Source organism: Protomyctophum parallelum (assembly GCF_964188405.1).
Source record: "Protomyctophum parallelum genome assembly, chromosome: 21".
Lineage (NCBI taxonomy): Eukaryota > Metazoa > Chordata > Actinopteri > Myctophiformes > Myctophidae > Protomyctophum > Protomyctophum parallelum.
The window spans coordinates 32,622,513-32,641,376 of NC_139713.1; the positions used below are offsets into that span (position 1 = coordinate 32,622,513).

Here is an 18,864-nt window from a genome sequence, read left to right on the forward strand (position 1 = left end):
TTCCCGTATAGCCAACCTTTAACACCAATCACATCATCATGAAGTTTGGGTTTTGATTTGAACCCTGAGCACGAGCAGTGCGCACTTGGAGATGTGCACTTCATGGTCTTGAGTGCAAAAATAGATATTTGATTGTTGTAAGGACACCGGCAGTTTGACTCGGCCATAGTCGTTCAATTCTGAAGGAATTGTTATAATTCAAAGGTGTCAATAATCTGTGAGGTGTCTATTTTATTGTCTCTTTATCAAACAATATCCAGCGAGAAGCAATTGTCGGAAAGAACAGAACGCATAAATGACTCACTTCACCAACGTCTCCATATCATGAAGATATTCCAGCACAGCGCTCCCAAAATCCTCTTGCACATACTGTATGCGCTCATATGTCTAAATTGCTGGATTAAACATCTAACTTAAAACATTGTAAATATGTTATATTGTTTTTTGATTGCTTGTAGGCCTACCAATTTCATACATCAGATTATGTTTAGATCCCGGGCAGACAATGCTGCTCCGTTTGTCTACAATGCACAAACGGGTGTAGACAAAGCCTACACAAGCTGCAGACCAGAATTCACCCTTTGTCAAGTCCCGCCCCTGGTTGTGCCCCTCTTTGCACCCATTGGTTGCTGTTTCGTGGTTGGACAAAAATCCTCTCTCACCATCCACTACCATTGAAATAACGTGTTTTTCAGTTTCTTCGTATTGATATTCTGTGCATTAAATTCTTATTTTAAACTTGATGTCAGTAAAAAGGAACATCACAGGTGCAGCATGGTGACTGACATATCATGTGTTTTTTGTTTTTCCAAAAATTATGTTTTAGCCGTAGTCTGAAAATCCCACCTCTTCAGACTCCATCTTGGACCGTATAGCACTTGCTATAGCACTCGCCCTAGCCCAACGACCTTACAGGCGAATGCAAAGGCACAACTTAGATAGCATTTTATGTAGACATAGCACTATAGTATTATGTATAGTTTCATTATATATCATATATGTTCGTAGCTTACATATGATTCATGATGTATCGCCATGTTTTTGTTCTTGCTTAATGTAAATCGCTCTGGATTAAGAGCGTCTGCTAAATGCATAAAATTGTAGTTCGAGTTATGAACTTGTAGATCTGCTATTTTCGCAGATTGTTCACCTATTATGACATGCTGAGAAAGGACGCTAGGGTATGGTTAAATAATTATTCTAATAATCAAAATTACTACAGCTCCTAGTCTTTCGAAAACTGATACCAAGACTGTGACGTGCTGCACCATTTTCAGACATGCTGTCACTGAAGCTTGAATAGAAAAATATATATATGTTAAAGGCTTTTTTCTTCTTTTCGAGATTAGTACATTTTTTTGGTCCTTTTTCAAGAGTCTGGGATGCTTTTTTTGCTTTGCAAATGTATTTCTAAAGTTTGCACTAGAAATGATTGCTCGACCAAAAGCTCAGAACAATTTAAAAGTTAATGTGTTTCTCAGCACAGCAGTCATGCATCCATTTGATGCTCTGGGTATATTTTCCCTCTTTACTCTTGTGGTTTGTATTTGTGGGCAGTTCTATATTATCATAGTGTAACATGAAGATGCTGAATGCTTTCCTCCGAGAAGGAAATACAAACATATGTTACTTGTGTACATGTCAGAGGGTTTTCTTTGGATTGTGTGAGCAGCTCACATGTGATGTCTATACCAGTACACATGCTGGGGCTGTTTGTTTTGTTTTTCCCCCTCCAAGTACAGTTTCACAGCTTGTGATATGAAATGTCTTAATATTTGAAATAATGGGGATGCATACAGTACTTAGTTTAGACTAGTCATTGGTTAGACATGGGTTAAGGTTAGGTTTAGGTGTGCTGCCCTGTGGGAGGTTAGGTTTAGGGTGAGGGTTTGAGATAGGTTGCAGTTGTAGGACTAATGTCTGGTCTAACCAATGACTAGTCTAAATAAAAAACTGTCTAAACTAAGTACTGCACCCGAAATAATGATGAGGGTATCATTAGCTATGGCAATTGTATAATCCCCCAAAAATGTAAAGTTATATTGAAATTGACACACTTTTAGGAGAGACAGACAGACAGACAGACAGACAGACAGACAGAACACAAACATATTACTGTACATATGCCCATTGAAGGAGATTTGCTGTACATATGCCTATTGAAGGAGATTTGGATCCTTAGATGGCCTTGTCTCTCTCCCTATAAACACCAGGCCATTAACCCACAAATCCTGTGTTGGTTTAAAATAACAATTTCTAACCCACCTTCCAAGACAAGGCAATCTCCCTTTTTATTGGTTTTATTGCTCTTATCCGATTAACCACCTAAGCCAGAAAATTGGAAGCTGTTAATGTCCAACATTGTGTTTTGACTTCTTTGACAGACATTTTTGCTTCAATCTCGGGAAATTGGAATATATTGTATCCAACTAACACCAAGTCTCCCACGCGTCTCCCATCATTGAACTCACTAAAATGTATTCAAAGGTAGCAAACTACAGTATCTTGCAGTATCATTGGATCTAGCCCCTGCAGTTGGCAGTGACCCAACTCTTCTACTATTCGTCTGTGACAAGACATGGGTAACCTCCTCTCCTGAAGCAAGGACTCCCTGCTACGTTACCTTAGTAACATGCTATGATTCTACAATCTATTAGAATTTGCGTCCACTACCCTCGGCGATAAAGGGACAGTACAACAGAAGTAGAAGTCGAGACCCACAAACTTTGCCACAGGATCTGCACTGCATTTCCATCTGACACACTGAACCATCAACAAACAGCCCTATAACCCACATGGAAACTTGGATTCAACACGCGAGAAGACACAGCCTATATACAGAATTGTCCGTCTGTTCAGCGAGGGCACGTCTAAAGTGAAGAAGATACGGGCTCTGCAGAGATGAGCCTCTTTCTAGTTTTAATCTATGTGAACAGAACTTTGAGCTAGTGCTTGTGAAGTTGTGAACTCAACTCGCACAACACTGCTTACAAGTATGATCAATCTTGCCAAAACAAAACAAGAAAACATGTTAAAACAAGTCCCAGAGCCATTCTCTTGCTTTGTCTAATAATGTAATTCTTTCATGTTGTATTGTAATTCTTGTAACATCTTTATGAGGCAACGGTGAATGATTTTTCAATCTCCATCCCAGCCAGATGTGCATTACAGTGTGGAGGTTCATAACGTTGTTCCCCGGGAAAAATTACAATGCCCGTGTTCATCGCAGTGATGAATTATGCTGACCAAAGCAACAGTACAGCTCTGGGACTTAACACGCAATAGAGTTGAATTTCATGGCTTACAGATATGAGCTATATTTTTCTTCTGTCAAGACAGACCACACATGTAAGTATAGATGAAATGTACTTTGCAGTCTCATATACGCTATGTTGATGAGTTAGATAAAATAAAAATATGGAAAACATTCACTGACATTGCTAACTGTTAAATCACTTAAATTAACAGTTAGCAATACAATAATACGTATTATTACATACATTCATACATACATTTGAAGTAAGAAAATAAGAAATGTAAGACTATTACAGAAAACCCATAGAGACATTGATATGTTCCGCACTTCAGCTTCAATTCCAACTTGAGAACATGTCAGTGCTGGGTGTAAAACATTTCATAGGAAATTCATAACAAAACAGCTACAGTAACACACCTTTTTTACAGGTCTTCAGTGGACACATGGCATAAAAGTAAGACAGAGTGGGAAGGATCACAGCTATAATTAATAATGTCAAATGTGCATTGACTAACTGCATTTTTGTGTTCTTAAAAAAAATGCTATTAGATGACTGATTTATGTGCATGTAGTAATGACTATAATTTCAATGCCTACCTTTCGACCATCTGTTTTACAACCTGCCAGAGGGCTGTCATTTCTTGTCCTCCTACGCTTGCCCAAAATAAATACACAAGTAACAAGTTTATGTCAAAAATGGAGATGCCGGACGCCACTGTACCAACATCATACCTGACTGACATCATAAACTGGTACTATGATACTTTTGTTTATAACTAAGATGTTCTAATAATTGTAGTGAGTACAATACTTACAATACATACTCTCAGATGTAGTGGTATAGAAGTATAACGTATTGAAAAATGGACACTCAAGTAAAGTAAAAGTACATCGAAATTATACGTTATATTATATTATAAGTACAGGCTACTTGTAACAGAGTATTTCTGCATTGTGGTAATGCTACTCTTACTTCAGTAAAAGAAAACTCTGGGTACCTTTTCCAACACCGTTACTATCAATAGCTAAAGACTGGGCAGGGAGGCTGTGTCAGATTTGTGTAATCAATGTTCTGTTTATTTCTCTAGTGGTGCAAACATTTGTCAGGGTGTTGGTTTCACGTCTCCTAGCAACAACAGAATGTTGAAACCATCTACGTACAGTATAAGGAGGCTTGTGAGAGAAGGAACTCGAGGGATGGAGAGAATGATGCTTCTTTTATGCTCCGTCATACGACGGTGTCGCGTGCCAGAAAAAGGCGATCCACATGTTTGCGACGCGAAGCTACGGCGGCGTGTCGAGAGCTTGTAGAGCGGCTATTTCTGGCATGCGACACCGGCGTATGCCTAAGTACCAAATTGGGCTTAGGAGGGCAAAGGGGACAGGGAGGAACGCTATAGGATGATGGAGTGTCTTCATCAAGGGACCGGCCTCTGCTAAGCCGTCCTAATCTGCCCATCACCTGCCATTCTCTTAATAACTTGCTATTTCTGGCTACATGGAAATTAAGGGACATGTTCCCAAGTAACTCTCCCATGCCTGGGAATATCTCAGAGGACGTATACTATGCCCTCTTCTCTATTGTTATAGTATTACTACAGTATAAACCATATGACTAACTGAAGTCACAGTCACGGGACAATCCTTTGAAAGCTTGAGGAATTACAATGACATACATGCTTGCTAGCTACAAAAGTACAACTTTCCCTGTAAAAGTTTTCCACACATGGATGCCATTTTACAATAATATGTGATATAATGTAACTTAGTAATGCCTTTGAAATGGGAAGGAAAAATTAATTGGCTTTGGGATATCCCTAAATGCAATAGTCAGTGCCTCTGTCAAGTAAGCAACTCAATCACTGCTTCTTTGCAAAATCAGCTTTGCTGCTTGTGGTGGATGAAAATGACTTTAATTAGAGGCACTTTGCCCAAGAGTTGGTTAGTTCAGTTTAAATGTGGGTCATATCATATGCCTTCTAACTGCGGGAAGTTGGGTCTGGGGAGCCCCAAGTGTCCTTGAGGGGATTCCAGGGGGTCCCCACCAAATTGAGAAACAGTTTTTTGCATTTGAGAATAGCTACTGTAATACATGTACAGTAGCTATTTGGAAATATCTACAAGGTCACAGTGCATTGCAGTTTGAGAAGCACTTTGTAATATTATACCAAATACTATTATTAATATGTTATGGCATTATTTCACTCCAAGCCCATACTATTGTAACCTATTGGAAACACGTCGTCTTGATCTATAGCCTGCAGAGGCAGAGGTTAAGGAAGCTGTTACTTTTAGGGTGTGGTGTTGAATGGTGGAATACTGCTCAACCAATTGAACCCAGGCATCCACATTCTGGGGGGAACATTAGCCAACACTAGCAGATCTACAAACTCAGAATGTGCAACAGGATATCTTTAGAAGACATTTTGGTGTAGACATACAAAAGCGGTCCAACCGTCCAAGTAGAGTTGCAACTCAGGTTCACTTTTACTAAGTCTAGGGTTTAAAGGTATATTCAGTGATTTCACTTAATTCAAATATCACTTATTTTTTTGTTTTGTTGTGATAATCCTCTCTACTATAGAGTGTGCTGACCATATAAGGAGTTCCTCCCTGTCCCCAGTTAACCCCTGGGGGTCAAAAAACCATAGGTTTCGTTTTTGACTCTCTATCCTGATTGGACGAAAGGCTGGGTCCCACAGCCAAAAACGAAACCTAAGGTTTTTTGAGTGAAATCACTGAATATACCTTTAAGTGCATAAAAGACTAGTTTGGGGGTCTGGAGAAGGAGGGGATGGAGAAGAAGGCTCTCACCGGTCTCTTTTGAATGTGCCTTGATCGGGGGGTTGGATTTCACAATAAACTTTGTTCGTGCATGTGGCTTCACCTTGAATGGAAATGCAGAACTGCCTTATACTGTAGAATTTCCTCAACTCTCACACCAGGCCTAACAAATGACTTTGCTACTGAAATCTAGGATGAGATAGTGCAGTGCTTCCCAAACGATTCAACCCGTGACCCAAAAGAGAAATGTGATGTCTCCCTGGGACCCTATAGTGAAAATAGCCGATCTAAAAGCTCACAACGCGGCGCGAAGCGACGTGTTGTGAGCTTGTGAGCTTGCTTTTTTGGGGTGAATGTTGCTTGTGAGCTTGCTTTTTGACTGTTTTTTAAAACAGTTTTGAAATAATACTTAAAAACAAAATTGTAGGAAACAAAAAATAAGGGGCCCATAAAAAGTTGTCCAAGACCAACATATGGGTCCCGACCCACTGTTTGTGAAGCGGTGAGATAGAGTAGCTGTGACTGTCACACTGACACCGCCGACGCTGCAGCACCGTCAGGGAAATCTGCATACTGAGTCCTGCTGTAAATCAGCCCAGTGACTATGGGGAGGTGACCTTGTGAATGGATGCGGTAAGCACACTCAACAATAGCAGCACGTATACATACATACATACACATGCATGCTCGCACAAGCAATGTGCGCGGCGACACACGCACACAGACGCACAGTGTCTTTACACACACTTTACAGTCAAGAACCACTTAGTCATACATATTATGCATACACTTAACTGTACAGTTATGCTATGCACGCACGCACACACACAGCTCTTACCCTCCTCCTTCCCCTTGCATAATCAAATCCTACCTTTGCGACACAATAACATCCACTGGGAGAACAACTTTTCTTTCTCCTTTCTCCATTATAATGCTCCACTGGGTATCTTATTTTCATTCTTAAATGACCCCCTCAGCAGGAGTACTCGTGTGTGGCCACCATGCCTCCGTCTCTCTCACACAGACACACATTCTCCTGCTGTTCCATTCTATCAGCAGCATGAGAGGGACCGGTGATTCTCCTTACCGTTTCTGTCGGGCAGAAACTTTGTGTCTCCATATTTCTTTTTTTCGTGAATCAATGCGCTATACTTCGTCATACTACAGTGTCACTCAAAAGTAGGAAAAATACCCGGTCTACAAGCTCACAGCGCATCGTCATGCAACATGTTGTGAGCTTGTAGATTTGTCTATTTCTGCCATTTGGCCAATGATTGACCAGTATTTATAGTATCGTTTTGTTGATTACTTTTGATGCATTGACGATTCATTTAATTACATAATTCATAAAAGTTACAGTTTTGGATTACAAGGTTCCGGCCCGACAGCGACGTGATATTTCGGCACAGACATATTTGGCACCATTATATTTTCCTACTTGAAAACCACATGGACGAATAATAATACGTTAAGACACATTATTGGTCAGACCAAATTACTGCATGAGTCCTTGAAGCTACTGCAGTGATGGGGTAATAATTGAACAAGCACCATATATGTGTACAATTCTGTTCAAAAGGCCAGGGCTGACTGAAAGACGAATAAAGATTTTTGCAGTGAAATTAATTACATATACTAATGTATACATCTCAGTGCGGATTAATGAGAGAATATAATTTGATGGTTTTTCCACTGCTTTCTCTGTACACTAAAAATACATTACTGTGATGTAGTCAAAAAGAGAAAGCTGTACAGCTGGGATCCCCCATACTCTGTGTGTGTGTGTGTGTGTGTGTGTGTGTGTGTGTGTGTGTGTGTATGTTTAAGAGAGTGTTAATTATGTTACACCAGGTCCATTTAATTATGTTACACCAAGTCCATTTAACTAGCGATGTCATACTGGAAACATACTGTTGCATGTGCGCGCACACACACACACACACACACACACACACACACACACACACACACACACACACACACACACACACACACACACACACACACACACACACACACACACACACACACACACACACACACACACACACACACACACACACACACACACACACACACACACACACACACACTTCCCCATGATGCCGTTTCAGAATAGAAGGCTAAATTAGGTTCTTTGCAGTGGACATGCAGAACATGCAGTGGAAGCAGCTGAGTCTGAGATGCGCACACACACACACACACACACACACGCGCACACTCCTGCTGTGAAGTAAACATCAGCTCCTGGTTTGAGCACACTGCATGTGCCTTGGAGGACGCTCTACTCGCCCTCAGTGTCCTGAAAGTGGGCCTTCTTCTGGCTGTGATGAGGACAAGTGTGTGGGCGTATTGGGTGTGAAAAGCTTTTTTTTCTCCCTCATTCACTCACTCTGGCAAGAATCAGGAGAAAGCTGCAAGAGCTGTTTCTAATTCAGTCTCTGAAAAGGCACATACTCAGCAGGAGACATTGAGGGTCATGGAGAAGCTACAGATTAGTGCATTAATTTGGGATGGTTAACTTTACATCTTTTAAAAATCTATGATTTTATATGATGCCGAGTCATATTATGAGATATGTCAGGTACAGTAATCTAGCAGGTGAGCTGTGTGTGTGTGTGTGTGTGTGTGTGTGTGTGTGTGTGTGTGTGTGTGTGTGTGTGTGTGTGTGTGTGCGTGTTACTACTGTATAGGTAATAACAGAGCCGCTCTGTTACGTACAGTATGTAACCAAAGCATTCCCGGGGGTCCCCAGCCAAAAACATTGAGAACCCCTGGCCTAGGTCACACTCTTGAGATAGGCCATTATACTCCTGGTTTGGGTTGAGAACAGCATTATCCTTCATGAAGGATATAGGGGATTTAAGTGTCACGAAGAGCTGATTTAAGCAAATATAATATTTAACATTTAATTTAATAAAATAAGTGCAGGAGTTGCTTATAATATTCTAATAAAACGTGGATAGCTGACACAAGATGAAAAATCACACCCGTGTGAAGTAAGTGGTGCAACTCTGTGTGGGCGACCCCGCGGCATAAGGAAGTGGTTGCACCACTTAAAAAGTGGTTGAGAATATATATAATGCCATTGACGGTAGGGCACGCACATGCATACGAACACGTACAGACAAAAATACACAAACACAGGCTTGTTTGGGTATTATGGCATGTTCTTATCCTAACACCCTGAGGCTCGATGGCTTATTATTCAAAGCACAATGGGGGGGGGGGGGGGGGGGGGGGAAGCAACAACAGACAAATTCAGATGGATAAAGCCCTGTGTGGGATCTTATAAGAGAAATAACGAGGCTAAAATTCAGCTCAGGGCGTCACCGGGGCAGCAGGGATATGTCTTGGTTTGATTAACGTTTGCATGTAGCTTAGCTCTCTTAAGCAGAGCTAAAGCTAGGGGGAGACAGGAGGGGACACAGCACGGATGAAAGCGTTGATAAATGCAGCCCGGCACTGGATGCTCTCAGGCTATCCTTTAACACGTCTCTAACGTCAATCTGATAGACAGGCATGTGCTTACCCCCGACAACACGGTCAGGCACAGAGAAATGTGCACACGTATGCACATGTACACAGACACGCAGACGGAGCATCCTTTCAGATAGTCATGTTCCTATAAACACTCTTATTTACAGCCATACAATATCTACATGAGGCATATGTTCACTGCCCTTATGGATCGATATGTGATTTATTAAAACTCTGTACACTCGATATTTTTCAAAATATACCTTTTCAAACAAAATGGCATCTGCAAGCCTGCAATGGAAACGTAATTAAAAAGAATGCCAAAGAGCATTATTCGAATTGCTCACTGATGAAGAAAATATTGTATTTTTACTGGGAATCACAAGGTGCACTGGCAAAGGCGTTCAATCTAATGCGAATGTTTTGTGTGCAGTGATTCCACCGCTAAATCAATCTGGTTGTGGTCGTATTTTCTTGGCATGCTAGTTCTTCTATTCAGCCGAGAACAAGAATGTTGAGAGATTGTGGAATATTCAAATAAATTCACTTAGGCAGAAGATATGCTCGGCAACACAAATTTGAACTTGAAACAATATACAGTATTCAGTGTTATTGTTGTGGTAATTTAAGCCATAATAGAAAAAAAGATGACTTGATGAATCATTTATTGAGTCCATTTGAATAATTTGACCAAAATGAGAGCCTTAAAACACAATATATTTTTCAATTGCATAAGAGTATGATTAAATAATATGATAAAGTAGATTTAGACATGATTAAAATGTGTTATAACACATTATATACGTATGAGATATAAAAACGGTGCAATACTGTAGCAGCAGCATTAATAAATGATACATCTGTATTAATTTCATAGGAGAATAAAAAAACACAAAGGACTATATGGCATAGAGGGTTACGGGACCTCAAGGACAAGTGTTGGGAGTTACTGGTAATTGACAATGTGAAACCAGTTTCCTGTCATAATATCAACGCCTCGTAGGGTAAAATTCCATTCACCTTGGAAAATAATAATCCACTAAAACAAAGTGAATCTTACTTTCAATCTACTTACTTGCAGACAGGAAATGTCTAATATATTTCTGTCCTATCGATGTGTGCGTGTTTTCCACTCCTGAACGCACTTTTGCCCTCCAAAGCAGGTCTCATAGCCACATTGAATCAATATTGGAAGCCTGGTTCTGTGTGTGTGTGTGTGTGTGTGTGTGTGTGTGTGTGTGTGTGTGTGTGTGTGTGTGTGTGTGTGTGTGTGTGTGTGTGTGAGAGAGAGTGTGAGTGAGAGACTCAGCTGCTTCCACTGCATGTTCTGATCAGTGTCTTCCGACTGACTTCTTGACTGGAGGAGAACTGTAATTTATGCTGCTTTACCTATTTATAGTCAAGAGACAAGAAGAGGCAAGTGTAGCCTTAGATGATTTATGAGTACATTAATATTGTATATTATGCAGTATCATATTATATGAGTATTATTATCTATTCCATAGAAGTATATTTATAATCTATCTAGTGTAGTATAGGCCTATGTGTATCTTTAAGCTGAACGTGTGAGTTTTGTTGCTCCACACTTGGTCTGGTGTGTCACAGTCCGTTAGTAATTTCTATACTTATTGACACAATTATACTGTACACTGTATGTACACTGAATTATTCATGATGAGGCACCTGATTTACCTGTATATTGATCTCCTGCTCTGTGCTATTTATGCTCCGTTTTATATTTTATTGTCTCTTTTCGTTTTATTATTGCTATGCTCTACTGTCTTGTTTTACTCTGTTCAGCACTTTGGTCAGCTTTGGCTGTGTGAAGGTGCTATACAAATAAAGTTTGATTTGATTTTAAGTATATTATTTGGTTCAAGAAGGGGTGACTGTTGTTCATTAAGTTGTTTTCCTCAGCAGACATGGAAGCCAGAAATATGCTATATGCAATATTGAATTAAAACAAAAGTTGCGTGTTCTGCTGTTCTTCCCATATTTCAGTCAGTCAGTCAGTCAGTCAGTCAGTCAGTCAGTCAGTCAGTCAGTCAGTCAGTCAGTCAGTCAGTCAGTCAGTCACTCTCTCTCACTCACTCACTCACGCAAACCCATTCCCAGTTATTTCTCCCAACTCAATCAAACACACACCTCAACATAGGCTTCTGGTTCATCAGTTTTCCTTAGTGGACTGACAGTCCACTCAGCCTTCCAGAGAACGTGTATCTGATGCAGAGCGGAGCCACTCGTCCCCCCCCTCCCCCACCTACCCTCTGACTCAGCAGCCATTGTCAATTCCACTTAATTTTGTCATGCTTGACTTCCAGCTACCCAGAGTCCTGTCTGCCAGGACTTCTTCATCCACCTGTCACTCAAGGCAACAAAAAGTCAGAAAGCTTCTCCTTGGAGAGAGAAAGGGGACGGGTGGACGGGGGGTGGTGCAGGTGTACATGATAGTATCTATCTCAACTGCTTTGTGAGGGTTTGTGCAGGTGTGAGGGTGCAGGTGTGCATTTTAGCTGATACTGTACATAAATACAGAATATCAACAATCAAGTTTTTTTAAGAAAGTTAGGACACATAACTTTATTCAGTATATTTTGAGATTGTGCGTGCATAATAATAATTAGTTGTAGTTTAAATGGAAATGTTGTGTCATTGATGTGAAGTGCCACCTGCTTCAGACTATTAGAGCGACGGCAACATTGTAATGATCAGTGTTGATGTCGTCGACAAAAACAATGACGAAAAATGTTCGTCGACCACCTTTTTCGGAAAACGAAATAAATAAATAAATAAAAACTAAGCTATGACTAAATATACTTTAAATTTCATCCACGAATAAAAACTAAAATGTTAGGGAGGAACTGGTGGACAAGAGATCCAGTAGAGCTAAAAGACCAGTGATATTATGTATGGTTCCACGCTGCGACGCATTGTGAGCTTGTAAATCAGCTATTTTCAGCATGCAACAAAGTGTAAAATCTGCCATTACGACACCATCAAGGCCCGCCAAAATCCATTTTAGTCGACAATATTGACTGTAGATTTAGTCGACTAAAATCGTATGATATATATTCGACTAAAACATATGATTAAAACGAAATAAAAATGTGCTGTCAAAATCAACAATGATGTAGCCGCAGTCGGTGAATAACCTACGGTCGCAATATGTAATGTTATCGATTAATAATAGTGAAATTCAATAGGCGATAACATAAAAGCTATCAATCAGCACAGGAGCCAAGGCCACGATTCCCCTACAGTATTTCCCCGAGTACTGGGTTTGCCTGTCACTCCCAAAGGAAAAGCTTCTCGGCACCTCATTCAGGTCCAACTCATCAGTCAACTGTTTGTGGATGCACAGGAAAAGCAAGGGGTTGAGGCATGTTGTTGTCATTCGGTTGACAGTTGATTGGATTAAGAGGTTGAACACATGGGTGTACATAAACGCAAGTGGTTTTAGAATAAATAATACACACATTTTCCATAATACCTGAAAGTAAGGGGACAAGCATTTTGGTTCGCCACCTATTCTGGCACCCATGACTGGGTGGAGACCACAGTAATGCAGCCCCAACCTGCACTCCCAGCTGAAGAAAGGCCAAGTGAGCTCCTGGCCAAAATTCCAAGGACAGCATAAAGACCAACCTGAAGAAATTCCACATCACAAGCAATTCATGGGAGTGTGTTGTTGTACTGTACTTGACATGCAGGCACACATGGAATAAACTCTTGAAAGGAGCTGCACGTCATGAAATGCAACTCCGTGCGACAAAGCCACCGCACCGCAGGGACAGTAAGAGGAAAAGGGAATCAACCACCACTCTCCTCTGCCCACACCCAGTGGTGGAAAGTAACTAAGTACATTTACTCAAGCACTGTGCTTAAGTACAATTTTGAGGTATTTGTAGTTTACGTCATCTCAGCAAATCAGCAAATATTGCAAATATTGCAATTTTACTCCACTACATTTATTTGAAAACTTTACTTACTAGTTACTTACTGTAGATTTGATTATTAAAAAACATACATTAACCGCAGCCCTATATACATTTGAACATAGCTGATCTACGAGTATTTCTACATTGCAATATTGCTATTTTACTTATGTAAAACAATAATATTGAGTACTCAGTTAGCAGTAAAGAATGGCAATTAGCTAATGATTATTACTTAAATCATTTTCCATTGCAATGTAATTAGAATCTATAAATGTACAATCTAATTTGTAGATTGGCCTATACAATCAGCCATGGGAGTTAATCGGAAGAGCCATATCTGAATGGGTTTTAAATCAAAAGCATCCGTTATCCATCATTCTTCTCCACGAGGAGAACATTTACTCTGTTTTACACTAAATTGCCAGAAAGCAGTAAAGCACTGTACTTGTTCCACCCTCATATTAATAACTGCAACGCTCAATGCAAAGTAGCATACTGTAGCAACAATGAACTCATAAATATATTGTAACACACACAAGCCAATCACAGCCTACTTGTTACCACTACTACATCCACAACAGTATATATGTAACAATATCTGCTTACAAATCATCTGAATACAAGTCCCACATTTCAGAACCTGATACTTTGTGTGCCAAAACAGTCACCATTATGTAACTGCATAGCTACCATTAAATAAAACTTTTCCAAATATATTAACACTTAGTTTTTTGCTGAGTAACACCAGCTAACCGAGTGCAAAATAATATTAGACAAAAGGTAGTTTAGGGCGAGTCGGCATCATCGTTCTGTTCAATTCCAAGGGTGACATCCTCTGCAGTCCCATGCTTAATTTACAGTTGGTCACGCACCAAAAATAGACAATACGCAACTATAAATCAGGCTTCACGTTGCACTGTGACCATCACACAGTTATACAGTAATCATATTATGTTGGTTTACAGTACTATGTAGGTCTCTATACTGTATACAACTGTGAAAATATGTTTAGGTGAAAGTCAGTTGTGATTGTAATGTTGATCGTTCGATGCAAAGTGAAAAGAATGATGTATGGGATTTCTTTACTCTTTTTATCCCATGATTTTGTAACCCATTTTTTCACCCAGTGTTAATCAAGTGTAGAATCCTCCCTTTGCCAACATGGGGAGAGCAACGGACTGACCTCATGCTTCCTTCAATGCACGAGGCGTCCAAGCCACAGTCACACCGCCAATTAACCGATTGCAATAGCGTTGCAATAAATGTTTTCTGACAAAAGTATCCAACTGAACAAGTTGACCATTTCTAAACACTGTAGGCATTTAAACAGAAATGTACTTCATCCTGTGAGTCTGAGACCAAAATTATATTGCTTTCACACAGCTGGTGAGAACCTAGCTTGACTAAAAATAGCATAGACAGAGCTTTTATAATGCACATAATAATATACTGTGCATACAATATCTTTGTAGAGATATATAGATCATCATCATAATTGTTCGGTCACGCCAGACCTCCCGGTCCTTCATTGCCATCCCCAGTTCCTGCTTACTGATGCATGTGTCCCTAGCGATGACATCAGGGAACGACAGTTTTCTTTTACTTTTAACATCTTACTAAGCTGGGATGACCAGATCCTATGCATGTCATTGCAGGCTGACCAGACCATACCCTTCCTACTGTAGTTTGAAAGTCCTTTTGGGAAGAATATATATGAACCCAAATACTTGTAGTCATCAACCTGTTTCAGAGGAGTGTTGTTAAGTGTTTTTATAATGTGGTTATTGTTGGATTTGCATCTATTTACGTGTTCAGTTTTCGTCTCGTTGAGCTAAAGACCAACACTGTTGGAGGCCTGCTCAAGAGACTGAAGGAGAGCCTGAGCGTACTCCAAGGATTGACTGATAAGCGCGATGTCATCAGCTAAATCAGTGTCGGTTAGGTATTTAGCAAGATGACGAGAGCTTCTCCTAGGGTTTAGTTGGTAGCCCTCATCATTGATAGTATCAACTGACATACGAAGATAGATAGATAGATAGATAGATAGATAGATAGATAGATAGATAGATAGATAGATAGATAGATAGATAGATAGATAGATAGATAGATAGATAGATAGATAGATAGATAGATAGATAGAGATAGAGATAGAGAGATAGATAATGTATTTATTGATTGCAAACCTTTATGGCATTGGTGGAGATCTGGATCTCGTGCAGCTTCCGCATGGTACCATCGCGGTCAATGAAGTAGGACGAGGCCAGTTGATGGAGAGCTTCTACGTTCTGCGTGGCATTGGCCAGTTTCCTGTCCAGCTTGCTCTTCGCCATGTACATGGTCAGCGCTTCCTCTCCTATAAGGAACAGAGAGGGGCGGGGGGGAGTTTAACACCGGTTACCATTCTGTACATATCATAACCACACAGATAGATTGATTAAAATAACATTTTGATCCTTAAAATAAGGAGCGTTAACTTAAGGCTTTAACTCTTAATTTAGTCTGAAAACTCACCTCTTCAGAGTCAGACTCTATATCTTGGCCCGTAGCACTAGCCTCGGTGACCTTACACTTTACAGGCTTATGCAAAGGCTAAACGTATTTAATGTAGTTTTATAATTTAGCATTTTATTAGATTTATAATTTAGCATTTCATGTAGACGTAGCACTCGGTAATGGGAATATAATCTACTGTTAGACATATGTTAGTTTCTTAGCTTGCTTATAATTCTTGATGACTATTTCTATATATTATTATGTATTACTATTTCTATGTACATATTTCTATGGACTAATAATATCTATGAAGACATGAATTACACAAACAGTGTGTAAACAGTATGATCTTCTCAGATTTGTGAGCAGCCTTTGAACACAAGCCATCACTTTGCAGATCAATACGGAGCTGCAGTGCAAGCTACTTCTTTATTGCGTGCTGTATCCTAACATCACAGTCTCGACTTTCCTTGATGAGACCACAAACAATGTCGTGATTCTTTCTTTTCCTCAACACACTAACCACATGAACCCTATAGCCTCCCTAATCTGGGGCAAAAACAAATGACAAATATCATCTTATACATCGCTATTATCTGAATTATTTGGTATACAGGGAAAAATGGCGGAGGCCTACTATAGATTAGGATTAGGTCAATAAAGTAATACATGTAATAATAATAATAATAGAGCTTTATCTGAGGATCCCAAGGAACACGTTTTGTAGGCAGAAAGAAGAGGAACTCTGAAATTTAGTGCGGTCCTGCACCAGATACGTAGAGCCTTAAAAGTTCTAAACAGAGTAAAGATCCTAAAATTGAGCTGCAGCATTGATGTCGAAGGAGATGAGAGCCTTTTGGCGACGCAAAGATGAAAGCGTGAATGACCTTTTCCAGATCGGTGGGTGACATACATGACTTAAGTTTGGAGATGTATTTACATAATTATTTAGTACATAACTGATGAAAATGGGATTGAGGAACATAGCGGGACGTTGCCAGGTAAGACACAGAATCACCTAAAGTGACAGAGAAGTATCTGCCGGTTAGATATGATGTTGTGAACCATTTCAGGGAAACACCATAAATACCAACATGGTCCTCAAGATGGTTTAGTAAGAACAGAATGTTGAGGACCAGGACTGAGCAGTGTCCAGAGTCAGCGGCCAACCCGGGAGGGGGTGTGGGTGGGGGGGTTCCTGTGCTTTGAAGGGCCTCCAAGGCCACCATACTCTTCACTCTTTGTTCATGTTACATCCTAATACATCCTGATACTGGGGGGGTCAAATTATGACAGGCAATTCCTGCTATCAAAATATGACACTTGTGATTTGGGCTGGGAGGAGCAGTTAGGACTAAGGCCCTATACGTCCTCTCTGGGGGGGGGGGGGGGGTCATACTGGGGGTCCTGATACTGGGGGGTCAAATTATGACAGTCAAAATATGACCCCCCCAGTCAAAAGACACTCATGCTTTCCAAGGTGTGATTTGGGCTGGGAGGAGGAGTAGGAGGAGTGGGCTGGGAGTGACTTCTCACCTGCCTCTCGTTCAAAACATGAACGTGAGCGATCATCGAGCGATAATATTGAAACGAGGGAAAGGTAAGCAAGTAAAAATATGTCTCCGGTTATTTTCCGGAACGGAGTAAAAGCGGCCATATCTTCCAGGCACCCCAAGCTTCTATTTTGAAGGATTCCCTGCACTAATTGTGTTAAAGTTGACCCAGAGTAAAGTATCCCAAAGTAATCCCCAAAAAGTAATCTAAACATTGTAGGCTTGTATCTTCTCTTTTGTTAAATAAAGTAGTTCTCAAAGTTATAAAACAAAGATGCAATGCATTGCTCACTGGAAAAAATAAACGTATATCCTTCTCACCCAACCTTTAAGTCAGGAGTCCTCCGCTGGTTCCTTTGTTGACAAGCTCTGATTTGTTTGTTCAGAGTACCAAGCCTCAGAAATGTCCGACCAAACTTTACTTCTACCCACACGCAAAGTTCTTCGGTCAAACTTCATATTGGTTTGAGTTCAGTTCTGATTTAGCTTAGTATTGGCTTGAAAAGAGTGTGTTTGACAAATGAGTAACAACCACACCAAACACTCTTCTAACTGCCCAAAATGGAACCTCTGCTCAGCGCCTCACTTCCTGTCTCTTTATAGCTTCTTGATAGTTCACTTCCTGGAATTGGACAAGGAAGCTTTGAGCAAGAACTATTCCTGGAACTATTGCTCACATTTCCCCACAGCTTCCCCTATGACCAAACTTTGTCATTTTATCAACAGTAAATGTATGACCATGGCTCAACTACACAAAACACAATATATTATAGTCTCCGTACACTACATTTCAGTGTTAAATATTCAACCATAGTTTCAACCAATATATTCCCTTGTTATTACCCAGTATGTTTCATTTTCTTTCAATACACATACAAGGACAGGAAATACATTATTTCACACATTTATGTGGCAGTGTCACATATTGGTTTACATGATATTGATTGCCTACATAATATTACAGAACCTATATTACCACAAAATGGCCTGATGGTGTCACTAGAGGTAATGTCTTGGGGTCACTCAAATGAGAAAAAACTCATTTTTTTTTGTTATTCATGTCCTCACTGTATTGCATTACTGCTTGTTTTTTTAATGTCGTTGCCTTGCTTTTCTTTTATTCTCCATTGTTCTGTAAAGCACTTTGAGCTGCATTTCATGTCATGAAAGGTGCTATACAAATAAAGTTTTATTATTATTATTATCCTCCTGGGAGCATAGATACACTCATCAAGTTTCATGACAATCCCCAGATTAGATTATAAAATATTGCAATTGGACATTTTGGTCTATGGGTGGCACTAGAGGTGCCACAAGGTCACCATTGCTAGGTTGCATCCTCCTGGCAGATTGAAGGCGC

At 40.1% G+C, this 18,864-nt stretch overlaps 1 protein-coding gene across 1 annotated transcript in view; it reads right to left on the minus strand.

Moving 5' to 3' along the window:
• brinp1 (bone morphogenetic protein/retinoic acid inducible neural-specific 1) overlaps positions 1 to 18,864 on the minus strand; it is a gene marked incomplete at both ends in the record, with an annotated part of 102,572 nt that overhangs the window by 38,402 nt on the left and 45,306 nt on the right. Inside the window, one exon of the mRNA XM_083794478.1 lies at positions 15,642 to 15,811. Coding sequence (XP_083650604.1) covers positions 15,642 to 15,811 — 170 coding nt within the window. The remainder of the gene's footprint in view (positions 1 to 15,641; positions 15,812 to 18,864) is intronic.